This window comes from Amblyomma americanum, chromosome 3 (genome assembly GCF_052857255.1).
Source record: "Amblyomma americanum isolate KBUSLIRL-KWMA chromosome 3, ASM5285725v1, whole genome shotgun sequence".
Taxonomy (NCBI): Eukaryota; Metazoa; Arthropoda; class Arachnida; order Ixodida; family Ixodidae; genus Amblyomma; species Amblyomma americanum.
The window spans coordinates 127998105-128024461 of record NC_135499.1 but is presented as its reverse complement, the minus strand read 5'-3'; the positions used below and the strand labels follow the sequence as shown (position 1 = coordinate 128024461).

The following is a 26357-nucleotide window of genomic DNA, read 5'->3' as shown; positions in this document are numbered from 1 at the left end:
CACATTAAGTCACGAAAGGATTCCGCGGGCGGATCACCTAAAATCCTCTAGAAAAAAAAACAAAAAACAATTCCCACACTTCTCACTCTGCCAAGGGATGAGGAAGTGAAAATGGTAGGCGTCCTCAAGTGCTGTACAATTCCCCCACAGTTACTATTAAGCGATCGGTTATTCTTTCATTAACGTTTTAGAACGTTGATAGTTTCGTAACATGTAGAGTAAAATGCACTTTCTGCACGACATGCATTTTTTTAAGCTCGTCAAAGACGCTTACTTTTAATTTCCATGCTCTTTTTACAATTTTAACCATTACACTACCTTGACACCCTTTATTTTTGAAAACAGCGCCCATCATCAGGCTGAAAAATAGTATATTCACCTTCATTTATTTTAGCAGGTACGCCAGGTTTGAATCAGTTAGCGGTCACGCTGTAAGAATATTCTTACACCGTGTTAGCGGTACATAGAAAACCAAAACAAACATGTCTCTTGTGACGATGACATCACGCTTCTGACTTGGTCTGCACAAGCACTGCTGGGGCAGGACTAGACAGCTTAGAAATTCTCGCAAGTGCAATTTTGTATCATTTAATAAACAAGATTTTACTGCTGCTCCAAGAACAGCATCGCCATTTAGGCTGATGGAAAGGTTTCAATTACAAATATATCATTTAAAGAGGGCATTGAAAACTGAAGAATTGGATGTTGGGGGAAAGGAAATGGCACAATATCTGTCTCACATATCGGCGGACCCTGAACCACGCCGTAAGGGAGGGGATAAAGGAATGCAGAGGGAAAAAAAGGAAGAAAGAGATACCGTAGTGGAGGGCTCCGGAGTAATTTCGACCACCTGGGATCTTTAACGTGCACTGACATCGTACAGCACACGGGCGCCTTAGCGTTTCGCCTCCAGCGAAACGCGGCCGCCGAAACGCGGTCGGTAGGGGGCATTCTTCATAATCCTTCAGCCCGAAGGGGGCATTCGTAATTACTTTTGTCGGTCCGAAGGAATATTTTTTTTCAATTTTCACAAGTTGTTGTATATTCAGAATTGTTTTGACCACAACGCGATATAAGCACGAAATATTGTGAAAATCAAAGGGCTAGACTGATTACAAAACAGGCGTAAGAAAAGAGGAAACAATGTTTTCATGTTTTCATACCACCTTTCTGAAGCTTATGAAGCTTACAGCGTTGTGTGAACTTTCTTCATCCCAAATTTTTTTGCACGCAATCTTGTGCCATAAAGACAAAGCAAAAAAGGCGGCAGTGGCTTGAGCGATTCCCCGGCTCCTCTTCGATACCTCGGCATGGGAGACCTACCTGTTGCTCTCTTCGGCCACATAGAATGACCGGCAGAACTGCGGCCTCTCATCCCTTAGACAGCGACAGAGGCGCGCGACACCACCGCCGCCAGGAAGACGGATAGAATGAGCCGCACACAGGCCAGTCGCATGAACTGCTCTCTTCCGCAATACCGTGCAGCTCGGCGGACGGTGCTACATCCCTAGCGTGAAGACGTGCGGCTGGAAGCGTGCCGTCGCAATGCAGCTTTCCCGCTTCGATCATAGCCGTCCAAACGAGCTTGCCGCAGAAAGGCTTTCTTTTTGTTTGAGAAAGTGAAAAAAAGGAAGTGGAAGGTTAGAGGAAGAGTGATCTCGGTCGCTTGAACCCTCAGGTAAACACCAGCCTCTTATTCCCGTCCTTCTGGGCGTTTTGCCTGGTGCAGGCTGAAACGCACGAGGCTCGAAAGAAGCGAAATAGAATCTGGTACCTCGCACCAGCGTGGCATTCGTTATTGGCTACAGCCTCGCTAGCACTGCACGGAACTGCGCTGATCCTCGGGCGCAGTACATACGCGCTGGCGCCCAGGCAGGCTCGACGGTGCAGCGGGAAGCCTGTCCGCTGTGCCTGGACGACGGCGTTCGGGCGTCCACCGGCAGCGCACAGAGACAGAGATGGGGCGCCGGGAAGGGGACGGGATTAGACGTCGTTACGCGCGGCTTTGTCCCCGACTCTGCGTCCGGGGCAACGGCGGGACCGGGCGACGGGTCAGCGCGATCGATTCTTTTGCTGCAGCAGCACCGCTCTGGGGACCCGTCCCCGGCCTCCTTTACTCCGGGTGCTTCCTCTTCGTCTTCATCCTGCACTTATCCGTCTTTTATTTTATTTGAGTCTACACCCTGCCCGTCCTCTTCTACGTGTTTCGCCCGACAGCTTTGCTGCAACAGAACCGACCGACGAGCAGACACACACACTTCGAGTTTAGATGAGAACCGGACGAGAGTTTGGCACGTGTAAAAGACGGTTTCGGCTCCTCAATTTCCGCTTCTTTCTATAGTTGAGCATGGATTCTGGAAAATGAAATCTGAGTGAGGAAAGAAACAAACAGCGCCTCTCTAACGACGCCTCCAGGTTGTGCCAAGATTTCCTGTAGCTCGACTTCGCGCCGCTTCCTCGGCGATGATGAGGAATATTCATCGTTGGACATTGTTTCTCACTTTTTCTCCGAGCCCTTCGTTCTGTCGGTTTTCTTGTCTATGTTTTTGTTTTTGTTTTTTACTGATAGATCTCGCGTCTGCAGCCATCAGTACGTTTCGTGTACTTCCCTCTGTGAGGGCGGATGCAAAGTGTACACTTTGTGTTCTTCTAAGCGCTTGCACTGATTCTGTTAATATTCACTGTTAATATTCACTGAGTTAATTGCACTGATTCTGCTTTACTACTTCGTGAACAAATATTCCAATGGCGGCCTGTCCGGAGCCAGAGATTCTTAGCACCCTCCGCTGCGTCACAGGTCTGACCGCCGCCGTGGTCAGTTGCTCTGCAGCCGCTGGGGACTGAGGGCCGAGGGTTAATTGGTTTGATCATAGAAGGTTGTGGCCAAGTACTGCACCAGGGTGGCCAAATCCTGCTCCGGTGAGAGAGTGCGTTGTCGGTTCTGGTCACCGAGATAAGGCCGCACTCCAGGCCTGGTTATGCAATTCCATCGACACGCGGATTTTTTTTTTTTTAACCCGGTGGAGAATTGCGCGGCACCAGGATTTGAACCCCGGTCCTCTTGCACGCGAGGCGGATGTTCTACCTCTACGCCATCGCTGCTTCGGACAGGCCGCCATTAGAATCTGAACCTGGCAACGCATAACGCTAGAACTTTAGCTAGTGAGGCTAGCCTAGCAGTGCTGTTCGAGGAACTAGCTGGAATTAAATGGGATGTGATAGGGCTTAGCGTAGTTAGGAGGACAGGTGAGGCGTATACAGTACTAAAGGACGGACACATACTGTGCTATCGCGGGTTAGAGGGTAGACGAGAACTAGGTGTGGGTTTCCTCATTAATAAGGATATAGCTGGCAACGTAGAGGAGTTCTACAGTATTAACGAGAGGGTAGCAGCTATAGTAATTAGGCTGAATAGGAGGTACAAGCTGAAAGTGGTGCAGGCCTACGCACCCACATCCAGCCATGATGACCAGACCGTCGAAAGCTTCTATGAGGACGTAGAATCAGCAATGAATAGAGTAAAATCGCAGTACACTGTACTGATGGGCGACTTCAATGCGAAGGTGGGCAAGAAGCAGGCTGACGACCACGCGGTAGGTGACTATGGGATAGGCTCTAGAAATAGCAGGGGAGAGTTATTGGTCGAATTCGCGGATAGAAATAATTTACGGATCATGAATACCTTCTTCCGCAAACGAGAAAACAGGAAGTGGACCTGGAAAAGCCCCAATGGTGAGATTAAAAATGAAATAGACTTCATACTATGCGCTAAACCTGGCATCATTCAGGATGTGGCCGTCCTCGGAAGGGTGCGTTGCAGCGACCATAGAATGGTAAGGTCCAGAATTAGCCTAGACTTGAAGAGGGAACGGAAGAAGCTAGCGAAGAAGAAGACCTTTAACGAGTTAGCCGTAAGAGGGAAAGCACAGGAGTTTAGGATAGCGCTGCAAAACAGATACTCGGCTTTAACTGAGGAAGATGATCTTGATGTTCATTCAATGCACGATAACCTGACATCAATAATTAAGGAGTGCGCAGTAGAAGTAGGCGGTAGGACAGTTCGAAAAGATACCGGGAAGCTATCTCAGGTGACGAAAGATCTGATTAAGAAGCGCCAAAACATGAAGGCATCTAACACTACCGATAGAATAGAACTAACGGAGCTATCAAAGTTAATAAATAAGCGCAAGGTAGCCGACATAAGGAAGTTTAATATGGAGAGAATCGAGCATGCTATAAAGAACGGAGGTAGCCTAAAAACAGTGAAGAGGAAACTAGGCTTAGGTAAAAACCAGATGTATGCATTAAGAGACAAGCAGGGCAATGTCATTAGCAATATGGATAAGATAGTTAACGTAGCCGAAGAGTTCTACACAGACCTGTACAGTAGCCAATGTAATCAGAGCGCTAATGAGAAAGACAGCAGTTCACAGCAATGCGTCATCCCGCCAGTAACGAAAGATGAAGTAAAGAAAGCCTTAGAAGCAATGAAAAGGGGAAAAGCAGCTGGGGAGGATCAGGTAACAGCAGATCTGTTGAAGGATGGAGGGGACATCGTGCTAGAAAAACTAGCCACCCTGTATACGCAATGCCTTATGACCTCGACTGTACCAGAAGCTTGGAAGAATGCAAACATTATCTTAATTCATAAGAAGGGAGACGCCAAGGACTTGAAAAATTACAGGCCGATCAGCTTACTATCCGTTGCCTACAAAGTATTTACTAAGGTAATCGCTAATAGAGTCAGGGCAACGTTAGACTTTAATCAACCAAATGATCAGGCAGGCTTTCGTAAAGGATATTCTACAATAGATCATATTCACACCATCAATCAGGTGATAGAGAAATGCGCAGAATATAACCAACCTCTATATATAGCTTTCATTGATTACGAGAAAGCATTCGACTCAGTGGAAACCTCAGCAGTCATACAGGCATTGCGTAATCAGGGGGTAGAAGAGCCTTATGTCAAAATACTGGAAGATATATATAGCAACTGCACAGCTACTATAGTCCTCCATAAAGTCAGCAATAAAATTCCAATAAGGAAGGGCGTCAGGCAAGGAGACACGATCTCGCCAATGCTGTTCACCGCATGTTTGCAGGAGGTATTTCGAGGCCTGAATTGGGAACAGTTGGGAATAAGAATAAATGGAGAATACCTAAATAATCTGAGATTTGCTGATGACATTGCCTTGCTGAGTCACTCAGGAGGTGAACTGCAAATCATGATCAACGAGTTAGACAGGCAGAGCAGATCGATGGGTCTAAAAATTAACATGCAGAAAACCAAGGTAATGTTCAACAACCTAGCAAGGGAACAACAGTTCACAATTGGCAGCGAGAGCCTAGAAATTGTTCCGGAATACGTCTACTTAGGGCAGGTAGTGACAGCTGATCCGGATCATGAGAGGGAGATAACTAGAAGGATAAGAATGGGGTGGAGCGCATATGGCAAATTCTCGCAGATCATGAGTGGCAGTTTACCAATTTCCCTCAAGAGGAAAGTGTACAACAGCATAATCTTACCGGTACTCACCTACGGGGCAGAAACGTGGAGGCTAACGAAAAGAGTTCAGCTTAAGTTAAGGACAACGCAGCGAGCCATGGAAAGAAAAATGATAGGTGTAACGTTAAGAGATCGGAAGCGGGCAGAGTGGGTGAGGGAACAAACACGGGTTAATGACATCCTAGTCGAAATCAAGAGAAAGAAATGGGCTTGGCCAGGGCATGTAATGCGAAGGCAAGATAACCGCTGGTCTTTAAGGGTAACGGAGTGGGTTCCAAGAGAAAGTAAGCGTAGCAGGGGACGGCAGAAGGTTAGATGGGCGGATGAGATTAAGAAGTTTGCAGGCAAAGGGTGGATGCAGCTGGCAAAGGATAGGGTTAATTGGAGAGACATGGGAGAGGCCTTTGCCCTGCAGTGGGTGTAGTAGGGCTGATGATGATGATGATGATGATGATGATGATGATGAACAAATATTATGCTCTGTGTGTCGTCTTTCAAAAGTACCGCGAATATCTTTTCTATGAAGGTGCGCTGCTTAAAGAAGTTGTTGGGAACGACTAATTTGATCTTCACAGATGGAAAACCTTTTCCAAACTTTTGCATTCCCCCTCGCTTGGCTAAACTTGTGGCTCATTCATTAGGCAAGGCTATGCTGTATCTCTCTAGTAATGTATCGCATCCCTTTGACAACGTAACCGTGTTCCGCTATTGACAGTGCATTGAATCCAGCTGTCTTTGAGAGAATCCGCAATATCATAGCAAGAAAGTAACGCTTCTTGCTATGATCCGCTGCTCATGGTTTAGAAGTCGGATCTCTGAAATGCCTCTTTCTCTCTTTCTATTTCCAGACGACCATTCCCGGGTGATCCTAAATGATGTGTCCAACGCGAACGGCTCTGATTACATCAACGCAAGCACAATCGTAAGTAGGTCAAACCGTAAAAACAGCAGTATCTTTACAGATTACCTAAAAGGAAAATGAATATATTGGGTAAAAATAAAATGATATTGGGCAGTAAGAATGTTGGGCAACTACGTTCTGAAGGCACTAAAAATTAGGAGTCCAATGTAAATATATACCAGGTGCCTCTGCGATATGTATATATACCTGGTGCCTCACCGATCATCCTTAAGAATAGGGTTTTCGAGGTAAACAGAATCTTCTTGTGTCACAGTAATACAAGTGTCGGCGAACGACAGAAAAACAGGCGAATCATGCTAACTAGTAATGTGATTAACTAAATTGTAATAGTTAACTTTTCAGCTATTACTGATAGACGCCTGAATGCAATTATTTACTTGTAGCTGGGATTGGTAATAGCCATTTGAGTTTTTAAATAGTACGCTTAAGAATTTTACGAAGGGTTGTGTAATCTAGAGCTCGTAAATTTCAAATATAAAATGATGTATGCGCCCAGCATGATAAGTAAGTTGTTGATGCGACGATGTAGTTCGGCTGCATTCTGTCATAATATCGTTTTTTTCTCCCTCGTGTGCAGAGATGACTTCATACGGTAAGGAATGGCTGCCATTGATTAGCGTCTACATTGTCGATCGAGTCGTTCGATCGCTCGAGCAGCTCAGAACTGATTATATTATGCGATATTTGATTTTACGGTGATTTTTGCGGTCATTTTGTTTTTTAACTCAGGCCCCTTGTTAAGCACCGTGGGGAAGTTAGAAAGAAGCCCAAACAGCTGTTTTGGGAAGCCTATAACAATTTTTGCTATTCGAATTCAATAGCTCCTCCACTGTTTTGTTGTTACACCGAGTGGCGATTCTGACACAAAACAATCCTCGAGTTAGAAAAGCAGTCAATCTTATCATCGGTGGCGTAGGTTCTAAATTTGATTGTTTGAGTACGTGGAACAAAACGTTCTTGGGTGAGCAATAGCAAAATCAAAACCAGCACTTAACAGAAAACAAAACCGGCGTGGTTCAGGTGTCCACCGATATGTGAGACCGATGCTGCGCCATTTCCTTTCCCGAAAACCAATTTTCAATTTTCACTTCACAAAAGAAGCACCCAAATGGGAATCCGATTCCGAGACCCACGGCTAATGTGTCTTGTAAATCTCTGTCTCCCTCTGTAGACGGATCATGACCCACGGAACCCTGCATATATCGCCAGCCAAGGACCCCTTCCTCACACCGCGGCTGATTTCTGGCAGGTGCGGAATTCGTCTTTCTTTTTTCTTTCATCTTTTATGGTGTTAGTTGAGTAAACTGCTACACTTAAAGGAGCTAAAATTAACACAAGCGCCCACATATACCAGCTGTCACTTCATGATGTCTGTGTCGTCTAAAACACGACCGGATTTTAAGATAACGAAGCGTGAAGTTCTGTCTTCCTACGTACTAAAGCATATGAATGGTAGCTGTGCGGTGGGACATGGTTGCATCGCGAAAACCGCAAACACTTAAGAAATAAACACCCATAGACACAAACAATCTGCCGCCGCGGTGGCTGAGTGGTTATGGCGCTCGGCTGCTGGCCCGAAAGACGCGGGTTCAATCCCGGCCGCGGCGGTTGAATTTCGATGGAGGTGAAATTCTAGAAGCCCGTGTACTGTGCGATGTCAGCGCACGTCAAAGAACCCCAGGTGGTCGAAATTTCCGGAGCCCTTCACTACGGCGTCCCTCATAGCCTGAGTCGCTTTGGGACGTTAAACGCCCATAAACCAAAATAAACCAAACACAAACAATCGCTGCTGCCTGTAGGTGTTTCTTCTTTACGTGTTTGTGGTTTTCGCGCAGCAGGTATGTCCCAAAAAAGCGAACAACTTGCCCAAAAGCTCGTTTCGTTAGCCGCTTAGTTATACTTGTGCACAACTGCAAAAACCGATGTATCATGGTTTTGACCCAGGGTTGGCGAATCTTTGCTTTGTTTGGATAACGTATTAGAGCGTGACGAAGCACGAAATTTGATGCCTGTGTGCTTACGTTTTTTTTTTTTTTAACTGTGGTGCCTTGCTTAGGAATAAGTGCTTGCGGAGATGTTCGAAAGCAAGCCAGTAGGGTTCGCGTCGTTTGCTCGCGCATTTTAGCTGCCACTGCCGTCAAGGCAACTTTGTTTCAGACACAAGGCGCAGGTCTCGCGTTGTTTAGCATAGAGGTTAAAAGTGAAGAAATCGTAGCATGTGGTGCCTGTGGCTGAAAATGCTAATTTGTTTCGCATTTTGTGGCATGCATCTGGTAGTATTGTAACTAACTTGGCCGTTCTAATTTTTTTTTTGCTTACCGGCAAAAATAAATTATAAATTTCTGCTCGTGCGCCTACGCGCAAGCATTGCTTCAACCGAGTGAAGAAGAGAGCCTAAATAAGTGGTGGGTGTTATTTTATTCATTATACGATAACTAAGATGCTTTACCGACTTAAATCAGCATTACTGGCTTCTCGAAACGCTTGCGCAAGTGGATAAGGTAACACAGAAACAAAACTTTGGCAAGCTCGCATCTAAGATATCTTGTTGAATGGGGCCAACGCACAGTAAGAGTCTTGAGCCGTTCAGCATTTTATAAGCGCTGGTATTGTTTCTTGTATGGTTTCGGAGGGGACGTAAAATAGCTGTTCGTTCTCCAATGCAGAATTACAATATTGCTCTCGCTAGTCATTCCTGAAACTAAAGAATGTGCATCTAAAACAATAATTCTCGTGGTTAAGATTGCCTGGACACTGTAATGCCTATCTTGAGCTGAAAGCATGAATATCTAAGAAACAATGCTTAGGTTTTATTAGCACTGTTTTATGACTCATCCAGTCTGCTTTCAAGTCCGTTATGCTCAATGCGGTACGGGCTGGGCAATTTTATTTTTGTTTCTTTATTCAGCCCACACCAATTTATGCCTGCTTTCAAGCAGGATGATTCAGTAACCCCGACACTATTGCAGGGGAAAAAACACTCAAACAAATTAATTATGAAAAACGCTTCGTTTCATCACATTCGGTGCTCGCCGAAATGATAAATCCTCTTGCGTTTTACGTACTGTGCAGTCCTCGCTAACTATTTTAATTCCACATGTTGTCGGAACGCAGGGTGCACCTTGACATAAGAAACGCGGACCTCCTTCCGTTTCATGTTCCAGACCATGTCGAACTAGCTGCCTCTCAAGTGCAGTTATCAAAGTTAACAAGCCTTGGTGTCAGACTTCCCCTCTGACTTCCTCTGGTGACTGACTTCCCCTCTCTGCACCGTCTTTATATTGTTTTATTTGCTCGAAACATTTGGCGCAGATGATCTGGGAGCAAGGCAGCGTGGTGATCGTGATGCTGAGTCGCCTGATGGAGAACGGTGTCGCCATGTGCCATCGCTATTGGCCCGAGGAAGGAAGCGAAGTCTACCACACCTATGAGGTAACACCGCATGATAGATCGCTTTGCTGTGCGCTTGCGCGAAACGCGGTATTGCGAGATTCAACGCACGAAGAAATGAACAGTTTTGTTATCCCTGCGACAATAGCTGTAGCATTCGCAATGAGACATTATTTTCTGATAATCTAAAATGAATGTACCTCACACTACCTTTCAGCCATGCCGGCAATACCTGTGACTCCACTGATGCTCATTCTGGAACGGTGTAAGAAATTTTTAGTGGGGGGGGGGGGGGGGCGCAAAGGAGGGCCGGGGGGGGGGGGGAGGGGGGGGAGGTTGAGGCATGGTGTAAAATTTTGCCCGCTACCATCGTAGCATTGGTCCTCATCGGCAATATCCACAACTGAGTGAACGGACTTAGACGTTTAAGGCCCTTGTTTGCGAATAAAATCACCTTGCCTGCAACTGAATTCAGGAAGCACCCCTCGCCTCCTCTTGGCACCGTTACTGTGCTTGCCTGGCATGACCGCATTTGCACGCACCGTGCTCCTAGGCCCACGTCACTTAAAGTCTCACGTATGGCTTTAGGCTCTGCTTAACTCATCGATACTGCTGCTTATGTCAATATTAAGTCAGTAAATGTGCTACTGTCGGTGTCAGGAATGTTTTCTATATTTTCTATCCGAGTACAACTATCTAAGGTGTCAAGTAGCTGCTTTGTGTCTCTAATGCAAACATTTTAAAGGCCTTCTTAATTCGTTCACTACGTTTTCACGTTACAACTGCATGCATTTATCAGGCGGATCTTGCTGGAAAGCGAAGGGGTTCTTGCGAGTGCTCATGCTCTTCACTCTTTCCGCCAAGCTCTATCCAGTACCTTTGCATAAATTATTAGATCCCCGACATGCTTTGATACGGTTTGCCTAATCGCATTTTGACGTCACTTATCAGCCTGTGAGTTTAGTGTGCCGTTGGGTTAGTTACTATACGTTCCTGCTCCCGCAGTTTCGCTTCACAATCTCGCCCCAACAAAGCGCGAAACTAAAGTTAGCGTCATCATCCTACCTTATTGTGCACGTCGCTCAAAGAGCCTTGTTTTTCCCGACAAGAATACGACACGCAGACGGGCGTGTGGCTTGCCCGTTTGCTTGTTTTCGGCTTATGGCGGGCAATTCACTGCCGTCCAAACAAAGCAGCGTTCGCATCGCTAGCTCCCTTCGAAGTTTTCGCTATCCGGGGCAGCGCGGAACACGCATTCGCCTGAATGGGCCTAACTAAGAGGCAAACTCCGTCAATGCGGGCAGCGTCAGCCGCCGCTCGTCGCGAGTTTGGCTGTTTTGCGGCTACTACTTTTCCCAACTGCGCCCGCGTCAGAGCGCGCAACTTTGAGCGGTTCAAACTTCGACGAAGTCGCAGGTGAGCCGCGCCAGGCAGCAAATGGTTTGTCTAGCGAGCGGCGGTGCCCCGTCGGAGCGGCGTCAAAAGCGCGCGGGGGTTTACAAAGCCACCTCCAACGAACTCTGAATACATCGTCGCTTGCAGGACTCGATGCCAGCGCGTCGCGCGGCCCTTATTTGAGCCATTCAGTCGCGCCCGCCTGGCTTGTGCGCGCCCGAGCCGGGACAGTAAACACACGTCGGCGGCGACGACTGAGAGAAGACAGCGCCTGACGCTTTGCAAAAAGAAACGAACTTGTACGCGCGCATACGAACACGTCGGCAAATCTGACTCACTTCCCTGCTCTCTCTCTCTCTCTCTCTCTCTCTCTCTCTCTCTCTCTCTCTCTCTCTCTTTTTTTTTCTCTCTCTCTCTCTCTCTCTCTCAGCAGCGCGTGCAGCCGAGCTCTGCGGCGCTCGAGCGGTTTTTCGGTGCGTGTACCCCTTTTCCTCGCTAGTGGTGAGCTGTGAGAGAAAGGAGGAAGGGAAAGAGGAGATTGTGACAAGGTTAGCGTCAGGGGAAGGAGAAGCTGCTGCCGGGTGGGACGCTCCAATTTCTCATTAGTGTGGCCGGTCCGACGGCGCCGTCGCTGTCAGGGACGAGAGGAATTTCAACATCATCGTTTCCCCCCTCTCTCTCTCTCTTCCACTCTTTCTCCGCAGCTTTTTTTTTTTCTCTCCCGCTAACCCTCAGCTGCCAGCACACTCCATCTGAGCTTTGCTTCTAGGCAGCTTTCTCGGTTGCCATTTTTTTTTCTAAGCATTTCCAGAGCAGCACAGCTTCCATCCCTTCCCATGCCTTTATTCTTTTTTCTGTTCCTTACGTGCAATTCTCGCGTACTCTCTTCTCCTCAGCTAAAGAGGAGGAGGAGGAGGAGGAGCCTCCACACTTTCGGCGCGAGGAGGCTCGTTTCGCGGCAGCAGTTTTGTCGCAAGAATTTGGCGTGTACAGCGTCGGGCGAGCCATCGTCTTTAATTAAGACGAACTCAAAGTGGTTGGGCGCGCGCCCGGCTGGCGGCGCGGCGTGAAAGGCTGCCTCGTTCATCGCTGCGAGGCGCGCTCTGCCGGACGACGGCGCGGAGATAGAAATTAGAAGGAAGGGAGCGAAGGGGGACGGAGGCGAGGAAATTCCTACAAACACACGAAAAGACCACCAACGCTCCGAAAGAACCGCGGGAACGTCCGCATGCGAGAAGCAATGAAAGGGAAAAAAAAGGAGGCTCCAGCTTAAACGACGAGGCACTTTAACTTTGTGTACAGAGCTATAAAAGCTGCACCGAGTCCTGAATACAGCGGTAATGACGCCAGTTTCGGGGACGACTGAAAAGGAGGAGCGCTTTCCTGTGGGTCTGTTTCCGTTCTAAATTTATCTTCTTCGGTTTCTATGGCGATGTGTTATTCGCAAGCAAGAAGGGGATAGTTTGTAAAGAAGCGTGTTCCTCTTACATTTTATCCTCTTGTTGTTAATCACAGAACCCGAGCTCCGCGATTGCGACACTTGGTCGCGCGCAGCAGACTCAGCGCTCGCGACGAACACTTCCATCAACTGATGGGTTCACATATCTGCCCGTGAGTGAGAGTGATTTGGCTGGCGTGAATGCAAGATTCAGTCACCCAAACCAAAAGGGTGATAGCCAAGCTTCCTGCCAGTCCTAAATAAACATGGCCATAAAAGGCTGTTGTGAATCTGGCGTCTGTAGGACTGGACGAAATTTCAGAGGAACGTTGTATTCTTAGCCCTATAGTGCTTCTGTGTACTGATTTTTCAAGGGTTACGCCACTACGGTTCTAGTGTCGCTATCGCAGTGAACAAGCCGTCCACCTCTTCATGTCACCTTTTAGAGACCAGTAAGTTTAGAAAAAGATGTCAATGCTAAAGATATGCGTACAAGAATATTAACCGCAACGACGACACGTGTATGGCACATTTTAGACATCGCACGTGCCTCGGCGCCAGGCTGTAAGTGGACCCGGAAGGAACCGGCCTTCTAAGCGCAAAGTTCTCGTCTCTCCAGCACAAGCTCCGCAGAGAAATTTCCCCTCGCTACGTCCGAAATTTCATTCGAGGCCCCTGTCGCCGAACCGCGGCCGCTCGCTACTACTAGAGTTCCGAGAGTGCAACGGGGCCAGCCTAGCTTCGTCGCCCGTGTTTTTTTTTTCACCCTTTTTCTTTCTCCTCTTTCCTCTTCTAATTTGTCCTTCTCTTCACCCAGAAACGCTCTGCCATGCTACTTCGTCGCACGTCGTCTGAGGCCCACCACGGTTCCGACCGCCGGGGGCCAGACTGCGCACTTCTTTTACTACCTCTCCTCCCCCATTTCACCCCAATCTTCACCACCACGTCGCCTCTTTCTTTCGGGCACTTTCGTCTTCAAATTCTCTCCTTCTGTTTTTATTCCTCCTTGGTGCGCGTCTTGGCGAAAATCGTTTTATGTCTCTCTTTTTTTTCTTAGTTCTCTCTCTCTCCCCGCTTTTCCATCCACCCCCGACGTCGTCGCTTCGCTGCATCGCCACAGAACCGTGCTCGTCCGCCGGGCGAGTAATTTAAATCTCGTTACTCGAGACGCCCAATGTTTCTCTTCCGGCCACTTTCTTCTCCCTTCAGTCTCTCGCCCTCATTTCTCGGGTTCTGCGTTTCCCTCTGCATCGTGTTACGCGGGCGTCTTCGTTTCCTCAGTTTATATGCTGCCGTGCTCTTCTTTCTTCCTTTGCAGATTAGGGACGCCTTCGTTCTTCTTTCGCTCGTTTAAATGGGTTCCGCCCGCTGAGGCAAAAAAAAAGAAAGAAATACTCTCTCGTACCTCTTTTCATCTGTGGGAACGAGGGGAAAACTTCGCTGTGTTAAAAATATGTGCAAAGCAAGACTGCGAGACCCGCATGTTCGTCAGGCTCCGTAAACGGGCAGAGCACATCAGCGAATTCGGAGGAAAAAAAAAACATAACAGACTACGCTCACTGGTTAAACCCTCCACTTTATGTCTAGAGCATGGCGGACAAGAGAAACGAACTATAAATGCACAGAGTGACGCTTCAATGATCCCTCAGCATCCGCCAGCTGTGTAGAGCAAACGTTTCACTTACTGAACCAAAGAAACCGCTGTCATTTACTACGGACGGAAGCAGGGCCCAGGAGAATTGAGGAAGGAACCGAAACTACAAACGGACGGAAAGCGCAGGAAGTTTAATCACCACAGCTTGTCTGGCCGCTTCTCATTTGGGCAAAGAAAAAAATAACTTATTATGATTAATGCGTCCTATAGAACAGTAGAGTGAGTGTAAGAAACGTCTAACTGGAATTTAAGGCTGGCAGGCGTAGTTATAGCCTTCCTTCCTTATCTGTTATGCAGTAATCGCAAAGCCGCTGACAATTTCCGGTAGATAATTTGATCTTATGTGAAATTCTTGTCCTTTTCCGATTAAAGCTTCTACTACCCTTTTACGGAACTGTAGCTTGGCGGGGTAAGGAAAAATTCATTAGGACTTGCACTATCCGCATTCCAGTGGTAAATCTATGGAGTTATGGAAACTGACAACCAGCGAGTGGCAGCTTGACGCACGCGTGTACATCAGGCTGATACGTCCATTTTTTCCAGCATCAACTTGCGTTTGGGTTTCTATTTTAGCAACTTTTTTCTTAATTGGTCGTCATCCCTCCTATGGTCTGATTCATTCCGAAGCAAGAAAACCCGGGGCTTCTTTGCAGCAGCCGTCCTTCAGCTACATTTTGTTCTCGTGGCTATCAAGACGGCCTGGACCACGTCCTGAGTGGGGCGACTTAAAAAATTGAGTAGAGTTCTCGTCGTGATCATAGTCCAGCAACCTTCGTCCTGCCACAAAGAAGCGTAATGCGTTTTTCGCAGCGGCTACAGAAGTCAGCGTGTGGCGTCAACGTGCGTAGGCCTGCTATGGTGCCGGTGCTGCCCCTCAACACTGCGGAGAGAGTTGAGACACGAAGAAAAACGGTGACACGACACCGCAATGCTGGATGTGAAATCGCTATCGAAACCGCAGCCGAGTTGAGAGAAAGTGCAAATACTCAATGTCTTTTCTCTGTCTTGCTTGTTTTTTACTCTTGAAACTGTTTAGAAAAGGGGCTTACGGGACGATATCAGTGTCAAGGTGGCCTCTAGCGATTCAAAATTTTAAAAGCGTTTTCAAATTGTGATCAACACAAATGTTTTTCCGAGCCCTTTTAACTGTTTCAGGCGCTGTGTGCGAAGTTCGCCTGGCAGAATATGCTTGACGAGGCTCAGCAAAGCCGCGTTAACTGTGTATAGGCTTGGAGAGTCACTGGCCAAGGGCACACCGAGATGTCTAACCGCTCCGAGCGCCCCCTGAAGTCTAGGCAGCCCTAAAAACAGCATGATTACCTTATAAATCTACATCCTCCTCTCACGGCTAGTGGGTGTCAAGGCTCTGTTCCAGAAATGATTCTGGGTGTAACTCACTGCTAGCGCGACAGAAATAGCAGAAATGTGAAATAAGATCAGTGCACACAATACTAAGATCGAGTGCTCCAGCGTACGAGAAACCCCGAAACGGCTATTGCTGACGAGAAGTTTGCATGGACGGCGAAAGGCCGTGCATTTACTCAATTTTGCAGCACTTCTTTGCAACCTCTCGGCGTTTTCTGCGCTGCTCCGAAGCCGATAAACTTTCGAGCGTAGCTGCGAATTTTGGGAGACCTCTGTGTGAGCGGCGTGCGTAAGTGGTTGTCAGAAGCAGCGGCAGTGTGAAAGCGGTGGCGTAGCGACGCCAGAAGCTGGCGTCAGCGTCGTGCTACGCGTGTCGCTCCCACTTCTTGGCCCGCAAAGAGGGGGCTAGTACAGCAGACGAATTTCATTAGAATCTGCTCAGTGTGACAACTCTACTTCGTGAAGATCGCAGCCGCCACTGCCAAGGTCGACCATTTCCGGTTCCTTCCCGCAGGTGCACCTGGTGTCCGAGCACATCTGGTGCGACGATTACCTGGTGCGCAGCTTCTACCTCAAGAACCTCAAGACTAGCGAGACCCGGACCGTGACTCAGTTCCACTTCCTGTCGTGGCCAGACAACGGTATTCCGGCTTCCGTCAAGGCCCTGCTCGAGTTCAGAAGGTGAGAGTCGCGCGTGCGCCGCAGTAGACCTGTCCAGGCGATGCTGTGCACTAGCGTAAGTTATTTCCTTTCTTCACGCACCGCGCTCACGTCACGTAGCCCTCATCACGTGCTACACCTCACAGCTGAACCATGTTTTTTGTAGTTAAAAATTCACAGTGACAATGCCTTTACCCGAAGTGAAGTCCCTCATGTCTGTTGACGTCACTTTCCTTCAGCCAATAAGAACGCTCCCGTCTGCTGATGCCACATCTCTCTAGCCAATCAGCGAATATAGCTTCCGACTACACATTTTGCTTTCCGATGGGGCTTCTAATGCTACCGCATTAATATTACCCGCGAGCGTTCGCGCTCACTCTCCGAGCAAGCAGTGCGTTGCGCCGTATTAGGCACAGCTTCAGGATCTATCGCAGTAGAAAGCGACCGTTGCGTTCTCTGCAACATTTCTTCAACTAAGATAGGTAATTACTTCTGGATTTGAGACGTTGCGGGAAAGCCTCACTTAACGAAGCCTCGCAACGATTCCGTTGTGTGTGGCGTGCTTTCTGCGTTCATTTGTCCACTGGCATCCGCTATAGACTGAAGTAAGTGAAGAGCGCTCGCTTCCTATACTTCCATTACCCTCGCGTTGTCGATTTCCCCAGCTCGAGCACTGGACCATACATTATATTCTATCGCTGTCTTTAAATTGTAAGTATGGTAGTCATACTTGCGATACTGCGCGCAAGAACTATTCGACTAGATCGAGGTATGGATGCGTCTATCCGAGCGCTCCCCAGCAGTCAAGGTTACCTTCGATAATAATTTGTTCAGACGCGGTATAAAACATCTGTGTGCGCACTACACCACAAAAATTTATGAGGGCTGAAGCTTGAGCTCTTTAATAAAGGACGTAAGCGTTCTTAAATTTAACGTCTCTGTAGGGTCGTTCATACATCCTCAGACATATTGGGTGTATACCGAAAATAAATATAAATGCTAGGAGGGAACCAGAACTGCAGTCGTTCTCTCTAGAACTTCGTTGTCTGTGATCCTGAGTTTACGACTGTAGAGGTGCGCTTCTGAAATAATTTAGCCACAATGACTGTTCCAACTGGTCGCCTTGTTTGAACATTTCAAACGCGCAGAACCCGCCGGGTGCATGAAGGCGCGCCATACGAGTGTCATGGTCTTGATACTCTGATAACAACATCCATTGCTTATGTACCGAGTGCAAAGAAGACACGCTCTGTAAAAAAGGGCAGCCACCTAAGCCTCTTAATTAAACCGCCAAGCAGGCCTGATTACTCTGAAAACCTTGTTATTTTATTTCATGGTGTTCATGGTGTACATTAGTACTATGCGAAACATGTGTGCTTATTTATTCAACTTAAGAAAATGAAAAACTTGACTCCAATTAAATCCACATTACCGATGCACAGTCGAACGTTGCGACATCGAAACTCGATCTCTCGCAAGCCTCCACCGAAGATTTTAGCGTTCATGACGAGTTTCTTGGAACTGTGCGCATGCTACTTACTCCTAAGTTCCTAACGTTAACAATATTGCCTTGTAATGTAGTACGTGGGGCTCAACCTCGTTGCTCTAAAACTGGGCTATAAAGAACACCGTAGGAAATGGCTGTGGATTAATTTCCACCCCCAGGGGTTCTTCAACATGCACTCACATCGCAAAACACAAACGTGTCTGTGTATTACGCCTCCATCGAGTCGAAATACGGCCGCCGTGAACGGGATTTGATCCCGTGGCCTTGAAATCAGCAGCCGAACACCAAAGCCACTTAACCACCATGCGGGTGCCAATACTACCAGTAACAACAGTGTTCTCACATTCGTAAACTGCACCTCTTACCACGTGAAAAGCCTTAGTGGAAAGTTTCGAGTTAATTTCGACCACCAGTGATTCAAACACTGTGCGCTTATATTTCAAGGCAAAGAGCGCATTTGTATTGTAACCTTTACAAAAACGCGGACACCATGGGCTGTCTTTGAAGCTCTGGCATCGTATTAAGCATGAGAATGCCTTCGCCTCTTAGCCACCGTAGTCTGCGCCACCACTTCCTGGTTGACTTCAAGACTTTGGAATCCCCCCTGTGGTTCATCTCCTAAAACCCGAAAAGTGCGGTGCATACGTCGAACACTGGAGCAAAGTTTCTTTCTTTGCAACAGAATGCGCGCTTTTGAAGTGAAGAAACTCTCACAGTGTCGTCATCCGTGTGATTGTAAGATGCGATATGTGATGTAGACAAAAATGCTCGTACCACGACGGTGTTTACAACATGAACTTTGAGAAATGTGCTTCATTTATTTCCAAGTTTTCTTGGCTAATTTGTATTGGTCTGTGCTCATATTTGTGTGGTGTCGTTACGAATTTGTCGCGAATGTGCAATCGCCATACTGTTCGACATCAAATGTGTTCAAACTCTTCAGGCTGATAGACTGGCAGCGTTATGTGTACTGTAAAGTTAGGATTATAAAGTGGCAATAAAAACGTTTTATCCAATCCAAAGCAAGCTCTTGCACTTTACATCAATGAAGCAGTTTATCATAACAAGAAATAATCACTGCGCTTGCGAATGTGTTCGATAAAATTGGGAGTGCACTCGAAATAATTTTTTTCAACGCCCGTTCCATCTCATTTGTGTCCTACATCTGCCAGGTACTCATTTTTGCTCTATTCAGTCAGTATTATTCTATTAGTTGTACAACTGCATTATTCACCACCCGGCCGCCTCCCATTACAGCCTCCGCCTGTGTGCTTTGCGCCCGAGGCGCTTATGGAATTCTTCTGGTCTGCAGATACAGAGACACCTTTCGCTAATCATATAACTAAATTTAACTGCTCATTTTTACTAACTAAAACGTTTACGTATTCATTCCAAAGGTGATTTCGCATTGTTATGAGCAGTTAAGTCGGAGGACGTGGAAGCATTAGCGACGGGGAAGGAATCATTTAAATGGCCGATGCTATACGCCCCGCGCCAATTTCTTGCGCCGTCGACTTTGCGTCATACAGCTTTTACGCGAGAGATCCCCACATTCCCTACAGCGCCATTTTCGTTTTCGCCACTCAAGCCCACTTTTTCTCCTTGCGGGGCCGACACGTCGTCGCGTCGACTGCACCTTACGAGTAAGCTTCCTTTGCTGACAAACACATAATGTAAGAGGCAAAAGGGCGCGCATCCCACAACGTCCATGGCAGTCGCTACCGAAAGACGGAAAACAAATCCTTCCCCCATCCCTCTTCCCCGGCGCAGAGAGGACGCCACGTGCGCGCATACTTTCAGCATGTCTGCGCAAGTAGCAATAAAGGTTCCAAGTGAAAACACTCGCAACCCAGCCCGCGAGCGCCAGCGGCGCGGCCTTTCGCCTAGCTTAAAGCTCCGGAACCCGCGCACACTGCGCGCCGTTTTCTGTCCGTGAGTGCAGTCATTAATGAAAGGCCAATTCCGCTCGCATTAGCGGGGGCCCCACCCCGCCGAAACTTTGCTCGGCGCCTCCACGAGAAAAAAGCGGGAGGCGGGGAGGATTCAGCGAAGCGGCGGGAACCATTTAAGAGGAGAGGCAAAAGGCACCCCCCCCCCCCCCCCCCCCCGCGCAGGGCAGTCGGAGGAGGCCGCTGGCGGGGCGAGAACGCGCAACAGGCCAGCAGCAGGAGGAGCGGCGGCGGCGGCGAGCAATCCTCGTTTCTAAATCGACGCTAATGAGGTCTGCTGCGCTTGTAATGAGTGCGCCGCTTTTGCATCGCCACTCTCTCTCATACGCGAGTTCGTGCATGCGAGCCGCCGGCGCGCCCGCCGCTGTTTTTGAGGCACTTAAGCCATCTTTGAACTATGCCCGGGGATTAACATATCTCATTCATTTTGGAAGCGCCCGAGAGAAATGTTGGCATGGCGACAGATGAATCTCCTCGCCGTTTCTTCTTCGCTCATCTATATTTCTTATAGGTACATTTTATGGGGCGCCCGCTTTTGTAGGTATGAGGAGAAAACGAGCGGTGAACGTAGCAAGATACTGGAGTTGCTGCCTCCAATCTCTCTCTCTCTCTCTCTCTCTCTCTCTCTCTCTCTCTCTCTCTCTCTCTCTTTCTTTCCGTCTAACTTTTTGCGTGTTTGAAATTTCGCGAAACTAGATGTTAGCGGGCGCGCGGCGATGTCGAAAGCATGTGCAATCCCCCGCGATAAGCGAACCGAGTGGTACCGGAACATAATTAATCACGGCATGCAAATTATCGGAGTCATGCGAAGAACTGTTTGTTGAACTCCAGCGTCTGCATTGAGTGCGGAAAGTTATTTATACGAAAAAGTAGCGCCTTGGGAATATGGAAGACAAAAGGAGGTTTGCAGTTCGCTCAGCCTTGTTACAGGGGAAAAGCCGATGTAGTCGAGACTGTTAACACTTGGTCAGTGTAATTTTTGTAGCCAGTCGCTTCGTCAAGAAAAATATGTCGTCCTGTTTGCACTAAGATATTTGTTGTTATTAAACCCTGGCTTCTTTCAATAAAAATAACAGTATAAGCTACATTATAACTAATTTAAAATTCCGCTTTTCGATATGTACTTAACACGAATTACTGTGCTCGAGCCGATTTTTTTTTTTGCTCGGTATATAGGGCGATGGGTGGGCTTAGCTACCTGTTGGCTAAACACGTCTTCAAAAACTTGCCCACAGTGCTCTGCCTGCTCCTATTCGCGCATTCTACGGAGCAACCAGGCACAGGCTTAGCAACATTACAATTCCTCCGGAATTAATTCCATCGCAGCCAACATAATCTTCAGCTAAATGCAGTGTTCTATTGGGCCAAGGACACCGACTCACGCGAATGAGCTGGTCGGGACGCTGTTTATTCTGTGGTATTAGATATGTGCATGTTCGTATGGCTTATCTTTCATGTCACTGACGTCTCTCATCGAATGCAGCGTCCGTCAGCTCATTGGGGGCATGTAAATGTTTTGATACCCGTTGACGCTACGTAGGCGAATATCTGGACTTGTACGAGTTTTCCTGGTAGAGAAATCAACACAGGTCGACGTTTGTCACGCTTACCCTGTGCTGTCCGTTGCTGCAGAGCAGTAAAATGCATTCAATATTAGCGGGAACATTCAAACTCTACCCTTCACTGCTAACCTAACCCTGGGCAGTCATAGGCCACAAGCAAAGAGGAGGTAAACGTTTCGGTACGACCTTCTTTAAAATGAAACAGAACGAAAAGCAAGCCTGTAAAGCGTGCTTTGCCGCTAAGTAATTTATATTGAGGCGAAGCCAATAACAAGGTGACGAAAACGTGTATTTTTCACGAAAAAAAAAACGATAAATACAGAAATAAAACAAAGGAAAAGTGCCTAATGATAGGATGAAAAGTTGAGGATGATGCACTAGAACAAGTTGTTCTAAATGAACGGTACACAGCAACCTTCTTTCTACATTCACAAGTTTTTCAAAGGCTTCGACATCCACATAAAGTGCGGTGAGCGAGAAAACTAATGGAACAACGTTGCATACAGTCATGCATTCATAAGTCTCAGAATAAAATTATTTAATGCTTTTTTACCACTTCCATGGCCAGAATTTTATAATTTTTTTAAGTTGCGGTTTTCTTCCTTTTCATTTACTATGGCAGCTCCTGAGAGCTAGGATAAGCAAGGCCTGTCAGGCGTCCAATATTGATGTTCTCGACGTTACTCAGCAATGTGTTACACGCAAAGACTTGCGGAACTTCGGAAAGAAATAGTGAATCACTCTTTCGTCCATCAGGCATGGCCAGTTTGTCCATCGTTTCCATCTAGCATTGGCGTTTTTGCTTTGATTTTATCGGTTCTACTTCTGGCTCTCCGTTTTCTTAATCCGTCCGCGCGCTGATTGTTTCGCTTCCAATGAGAATGAGATGGCAGACGAAAACCGTTGAACGAGATGTTTTTCTATATTTTTTTATCTTGCTCGGCTGCACTTGTCGAGAGAAATATTAACAAATGCCGTTTCCAACCGTCACCACTGCTTTAATTTTCTCATTCGTCTTTCTTTCTCCCCATTTCGTTGCTGTCTTTTCTTTTTTGTTTTCTTTTCACGCGTTTCTCCGCTTACAGCGTTCCGAAAAGTTACAGCAACTAGCGTGAACGGAAGCGAAGGGATTTTGGTTAAGAGCAAATAATTTTCAGCCTCTTCAAAGCGGCGCCCTCGTTTCCCATTTAGCGTACCGCATATTTTGGTTTTCTTTAGCATTCGTTTCGTCGCCTTTGTCTCTTCCCTTCCTACGCACTACTCGCGGGCACGAAAGAAGACGGTGTTGGAAAGAGAGAGAGGAAAATTAACATCGGGAAACGTCTGCGGTGTATTCCAGCGAGACAGCCGGCATAAAGGAACAATGATTAACGAATGTTTCGAAAGCTCCGGTTTTCTTTACTGTCACTACTTGTGCGCCCTTTTTTAGCTTCTTTATTTATTTATTTTACCCTAGACACGCGCTCCAGCGCGTAGCAGCGGTCCTCGCGCCGCGTTTATCTTGAACCCCGTGCGTAGCACTTTTTCCTTCTTTCTATCTCTTCGTCTCCCTCCATCTTTTCCGCCGTTTCTCGCGGTCCCCGAGGCTGCACAAAAACCCCGGCGCTCGTGATTCCGCGTACGCGAACACGCGTTCCCGCGGTTCCCGCCGCTCTTGTTCTTACTACGCCCGCCTCCGCAGCGCAAAAAAAAAAAAGGACAAGGCGCGCTCCGCAAACAAGAGGGCCTAAGTGCGCGGATTTGTCGCAGCAAAAGATTCGAGCTTAATTCCGGATTCAATTTTATTCCCCTCCCCCCCCGCTAGCAGTCTTTACGCAGTGTCGACCGTGCTGCTGGCGCGCCGCTGATCGCTTGCTTCTTTTTCACCCTACCGGCTCGCTTGCTTGGTTACTTCTTTCTTTTAGATACGCACGCACGAGAGCGCGCGCTGCGTCGCGTCGCGTCGTGTCGTGTCGCACCGGTGAAAATGCGACCGCTTGCGTGCGTGTGTGGATGCGAGCAGCAAGTGTCGCAACCACGCGCGGGGGGTCCCAGTGAGCGAGCGACAAAGCGGAACCGCCGCCGTGGCTGATGGTGTGGGATGCGGGGCGCGTGAAGGAAGGAGGAGGGAAGGCGGGGTATGGGGTGTTGGGTGGTGCCGCTGCTTCGCGAGCGAGGCACAGTGACCAGCCTGGCATTCTCTTGTGCAGAGATCCCTTGCCTGTATAATTAATTAGGAGGATTTTCACGCAAGTTCTGCCGCTGCTGCCTGCGCGAATGCGCTGACTGCTGCGTCCGTGAGTTTTCGAGTCGGCTTGTGCGAGCGGCGTTCAGAGACAGCTGTACTTCCGATGAGCGGGGAAAAGGGTTTCAGGAAAGGAGGAAGAAAGGAGGATGGGTTAGCCGCCGCCGCCGCCACACCCCCGTCGGCGGGGAATTGTGTGCGCTGCAAAACGACTGAGCTCTGATTCGTGCAAACGCAATGTCTGCTGTTCGTTGTGTTTCTTCGAGCGCGCTGCTTGTAGCGGACGCAAAACAAAGCTTCCTTCCTTTTCTCCTTTCCGCCTCTCAGCTCTTCCCCGAAGCCTCTTATTGCCTGACTGGGTGGCAGCTGTCTCGTTGCGCTCAACAAAGAGCGTAGAGCGCAAAGCAATGATGCCTTAATAAAGCTCTCTCGACGCTTTCTGCTCCCCTATGCGTTTCGTGAGGATTTGTGACAGGATGCCATAGTGCTACGTTTGCAAATGCAGGCATTTTTGGTGACTCAATACGGATGTCTTTTTGTGCTTGTTTTTGTGTGCTGAAATTAGACGGCAAGTTTCACAATCTGTGCTTGTTGAGCGAATGTGTGTTCGATGTCACACTCGTACGTTTAGCGCTAAATATAATGGGTTTATTGCGTATTCCCCTGAAAATTCTGCACCCTTTGGCCAGCTTTTGAACCTGCGACCTCACAAAGTTTTGAGCATTCTGTGGCTATCATGTTACAAGTGCAGGTTTAACGCATTCGTTACTCCCAGAAACGAAAGCTTGTGCTTTGTTTGCTTCGCTCTCTAAATATGTGCAGTAGTGACAACTCAAAAACCTCTCAAGAGACAGTAGTTAGGCAGGAGTGACGTGAGGCGCTCGTACCACTGTTTTCGGTGTGTGCACCTTCGAGGGGGAGGGGGTGGGGGAGGGAGGGGGTTGATGTTAGGCTCTGCATGTTATGCGGTGTGCCTAATATTCCACGTCGCAAAATTTATTTTCAGTTTCTTCAATGATTATGGTGTCCTCTACTCAGCATTGACACACAAGCCGCTCCCATCATTCTTAAAGTACGATGATCTGCACAGTTTTCATCTGACACTTCGTGCATGCAAACCTCCGAACTGCACGGCAGCAAACCACACAACACCTTTTGCGTTCAGGTATATCAAAAGCACTCGAAACGGGAAATGGGATTTGTGATACACGGCTCGAACAAATAAATGAAGAATATTGACAAAAAGAAGGCGCGAGTTCAGTGAACTGGACGTTAAGCGTTTACTATCTAAAATAAACACAGATTCTAGCTTGTGTCTTGGGCTCCTTTATACCTCATTCCAAGCTTAACGATGAGTCTCCCAAAACAAAAGCACGGCGACTGGCGCATTTGTTCGTTACCTCCCCCAGTGGTTACGCGCACAATGTCTTACATGCGCTCACAAGACAGCACAGGCATGTCTCTGTCTGCCTCTGGCGCCTGTCTCGCCTGTCTACCTGTCCTGTCACGCACTGTGCCTCTTCTTCTCACTACGCCTGGGCGCCCGGCCAGCCATTCTCTTCCTCTGCGCCTCTCGGGCCTCTCTTCTCTTCTGCTGCGGGGGCCTCTCATGTCTCCTCTTTCCCTTCGCTGCGTCCATCATTTTTGTGATTGGTGCAATTGTGCACCCGCGAATTGCATAGTCACAAAAGTGATGGCTGCGGCGGAGGAGAGCCATCGCAACAGCACAACTCTGCTTCCTCTAACATCGCCGCCTCCGCTCCTGGCGCCTGCCAAGTGCACTGTGGGCAGACGAAAACGCCCGCCGTCTTCACTCTTGTCTGCTCTGCTCTGTGACCGGCCCTCGGGCTCTTTCTTCGCCTCGTCTGTCTGCCTTTTGCTTTGTATGTGTTTTTTTTTAGATTTTTCCCACCTCATGTACTACCCTTGCTGTGATTTTTCTGTCTTACAGTTAAATGTTGCTCTGTCTCTTTCTTTTCTTACCGTTCGCGAAACTTCCCCAGTGTCCATGTATCAACAAACGGCAGTACGAATTGATTGGCCGAAATTCGGGTACTTACGGATTGCAGCGACGCCTGTGGTCATGAATGCAAGCTGTGTTCAGGTTGCAGACATCCAGATTTTTTTTATATACGCTCGACCACCTGGCAAGAAAATAAGTAAAACAAGTTTATTGACAAAAATTCGTTGGTATGATACTCAGAAAAATAAATTAAGAGGTAGAAGAAACTAAAAAGAATGGGTTTTCAGAAGATAATGGCGACATAAAGAGCCAGCTTTTGTGTGCCAGTTCCAGATGACGCTGCCATCCGTAAGTACCAAAAGAGGCTGCTGGGATTAGTAGTCACTTAAGAAGCATAGTTTCCCAACTTGTATAGTTAAAGGAGCTGTCGTGCCCACATGTCCCAGTGTATGTAACGTAGTGTCTTTTCTCTTGCTCTCGAGCTGGCGATGTGACATTGAAGTGCGTGCGACTTCAGTGTTTTTTCGTGTGTCGGACGCCGCGTGCAGAAATAAACCGTTTATTTATGCGTGTGTGCTCAGATTCGCGAATTCGTGCACATTTCTGTAAGGAATTGAAGCGAGAGGAAACATTCAGTGTATCAGCAAGTGAGCATGAAAGCCGCGCGTTCTGAGCGCGCCTTGGTGCCAAAATCTTCGTACGTCCACGAATATCGAGCGCATCGTAGCCTGCGACACCGAGCGAAAGTTGATTGGGTCGACAAAAGCAAGCACTAGAACGTCCTTGGTACAGCTCTACGATTTCTTAGTATTGTTAAGG

At 47.8% G+C, this 26357-nt stretch overlaps 1 protein-coding gene across 1 annotated transcript in view; it reads left to right on the top strand.

Moving 5' to 3' along the window:
* Positions 1-26357, top strand: part of IA-2 (tyrosine phosphatase IA-2) — a 528690-nt gene that overhangs the window by 485511 nt on the left and 16822 nt on the right. The window contains exons 18-21 of the mRNA XM_077657849.1: positions 6358-6431; positions 7603-7680; positions 9744-9863; positions 16188-16354. Of these exons, the coding sequence (XP_077513975.1) occupies positions 6358-6431; positions 7603-7680; positions 9744-9863; positions 16188-16354 (439 nt within the window). The remainder of the gene's footprint in view (positions 1-6357; positions 6432-7602; positions 7681-9743; positions 9864-16187; positions 16355-26357) is intronic.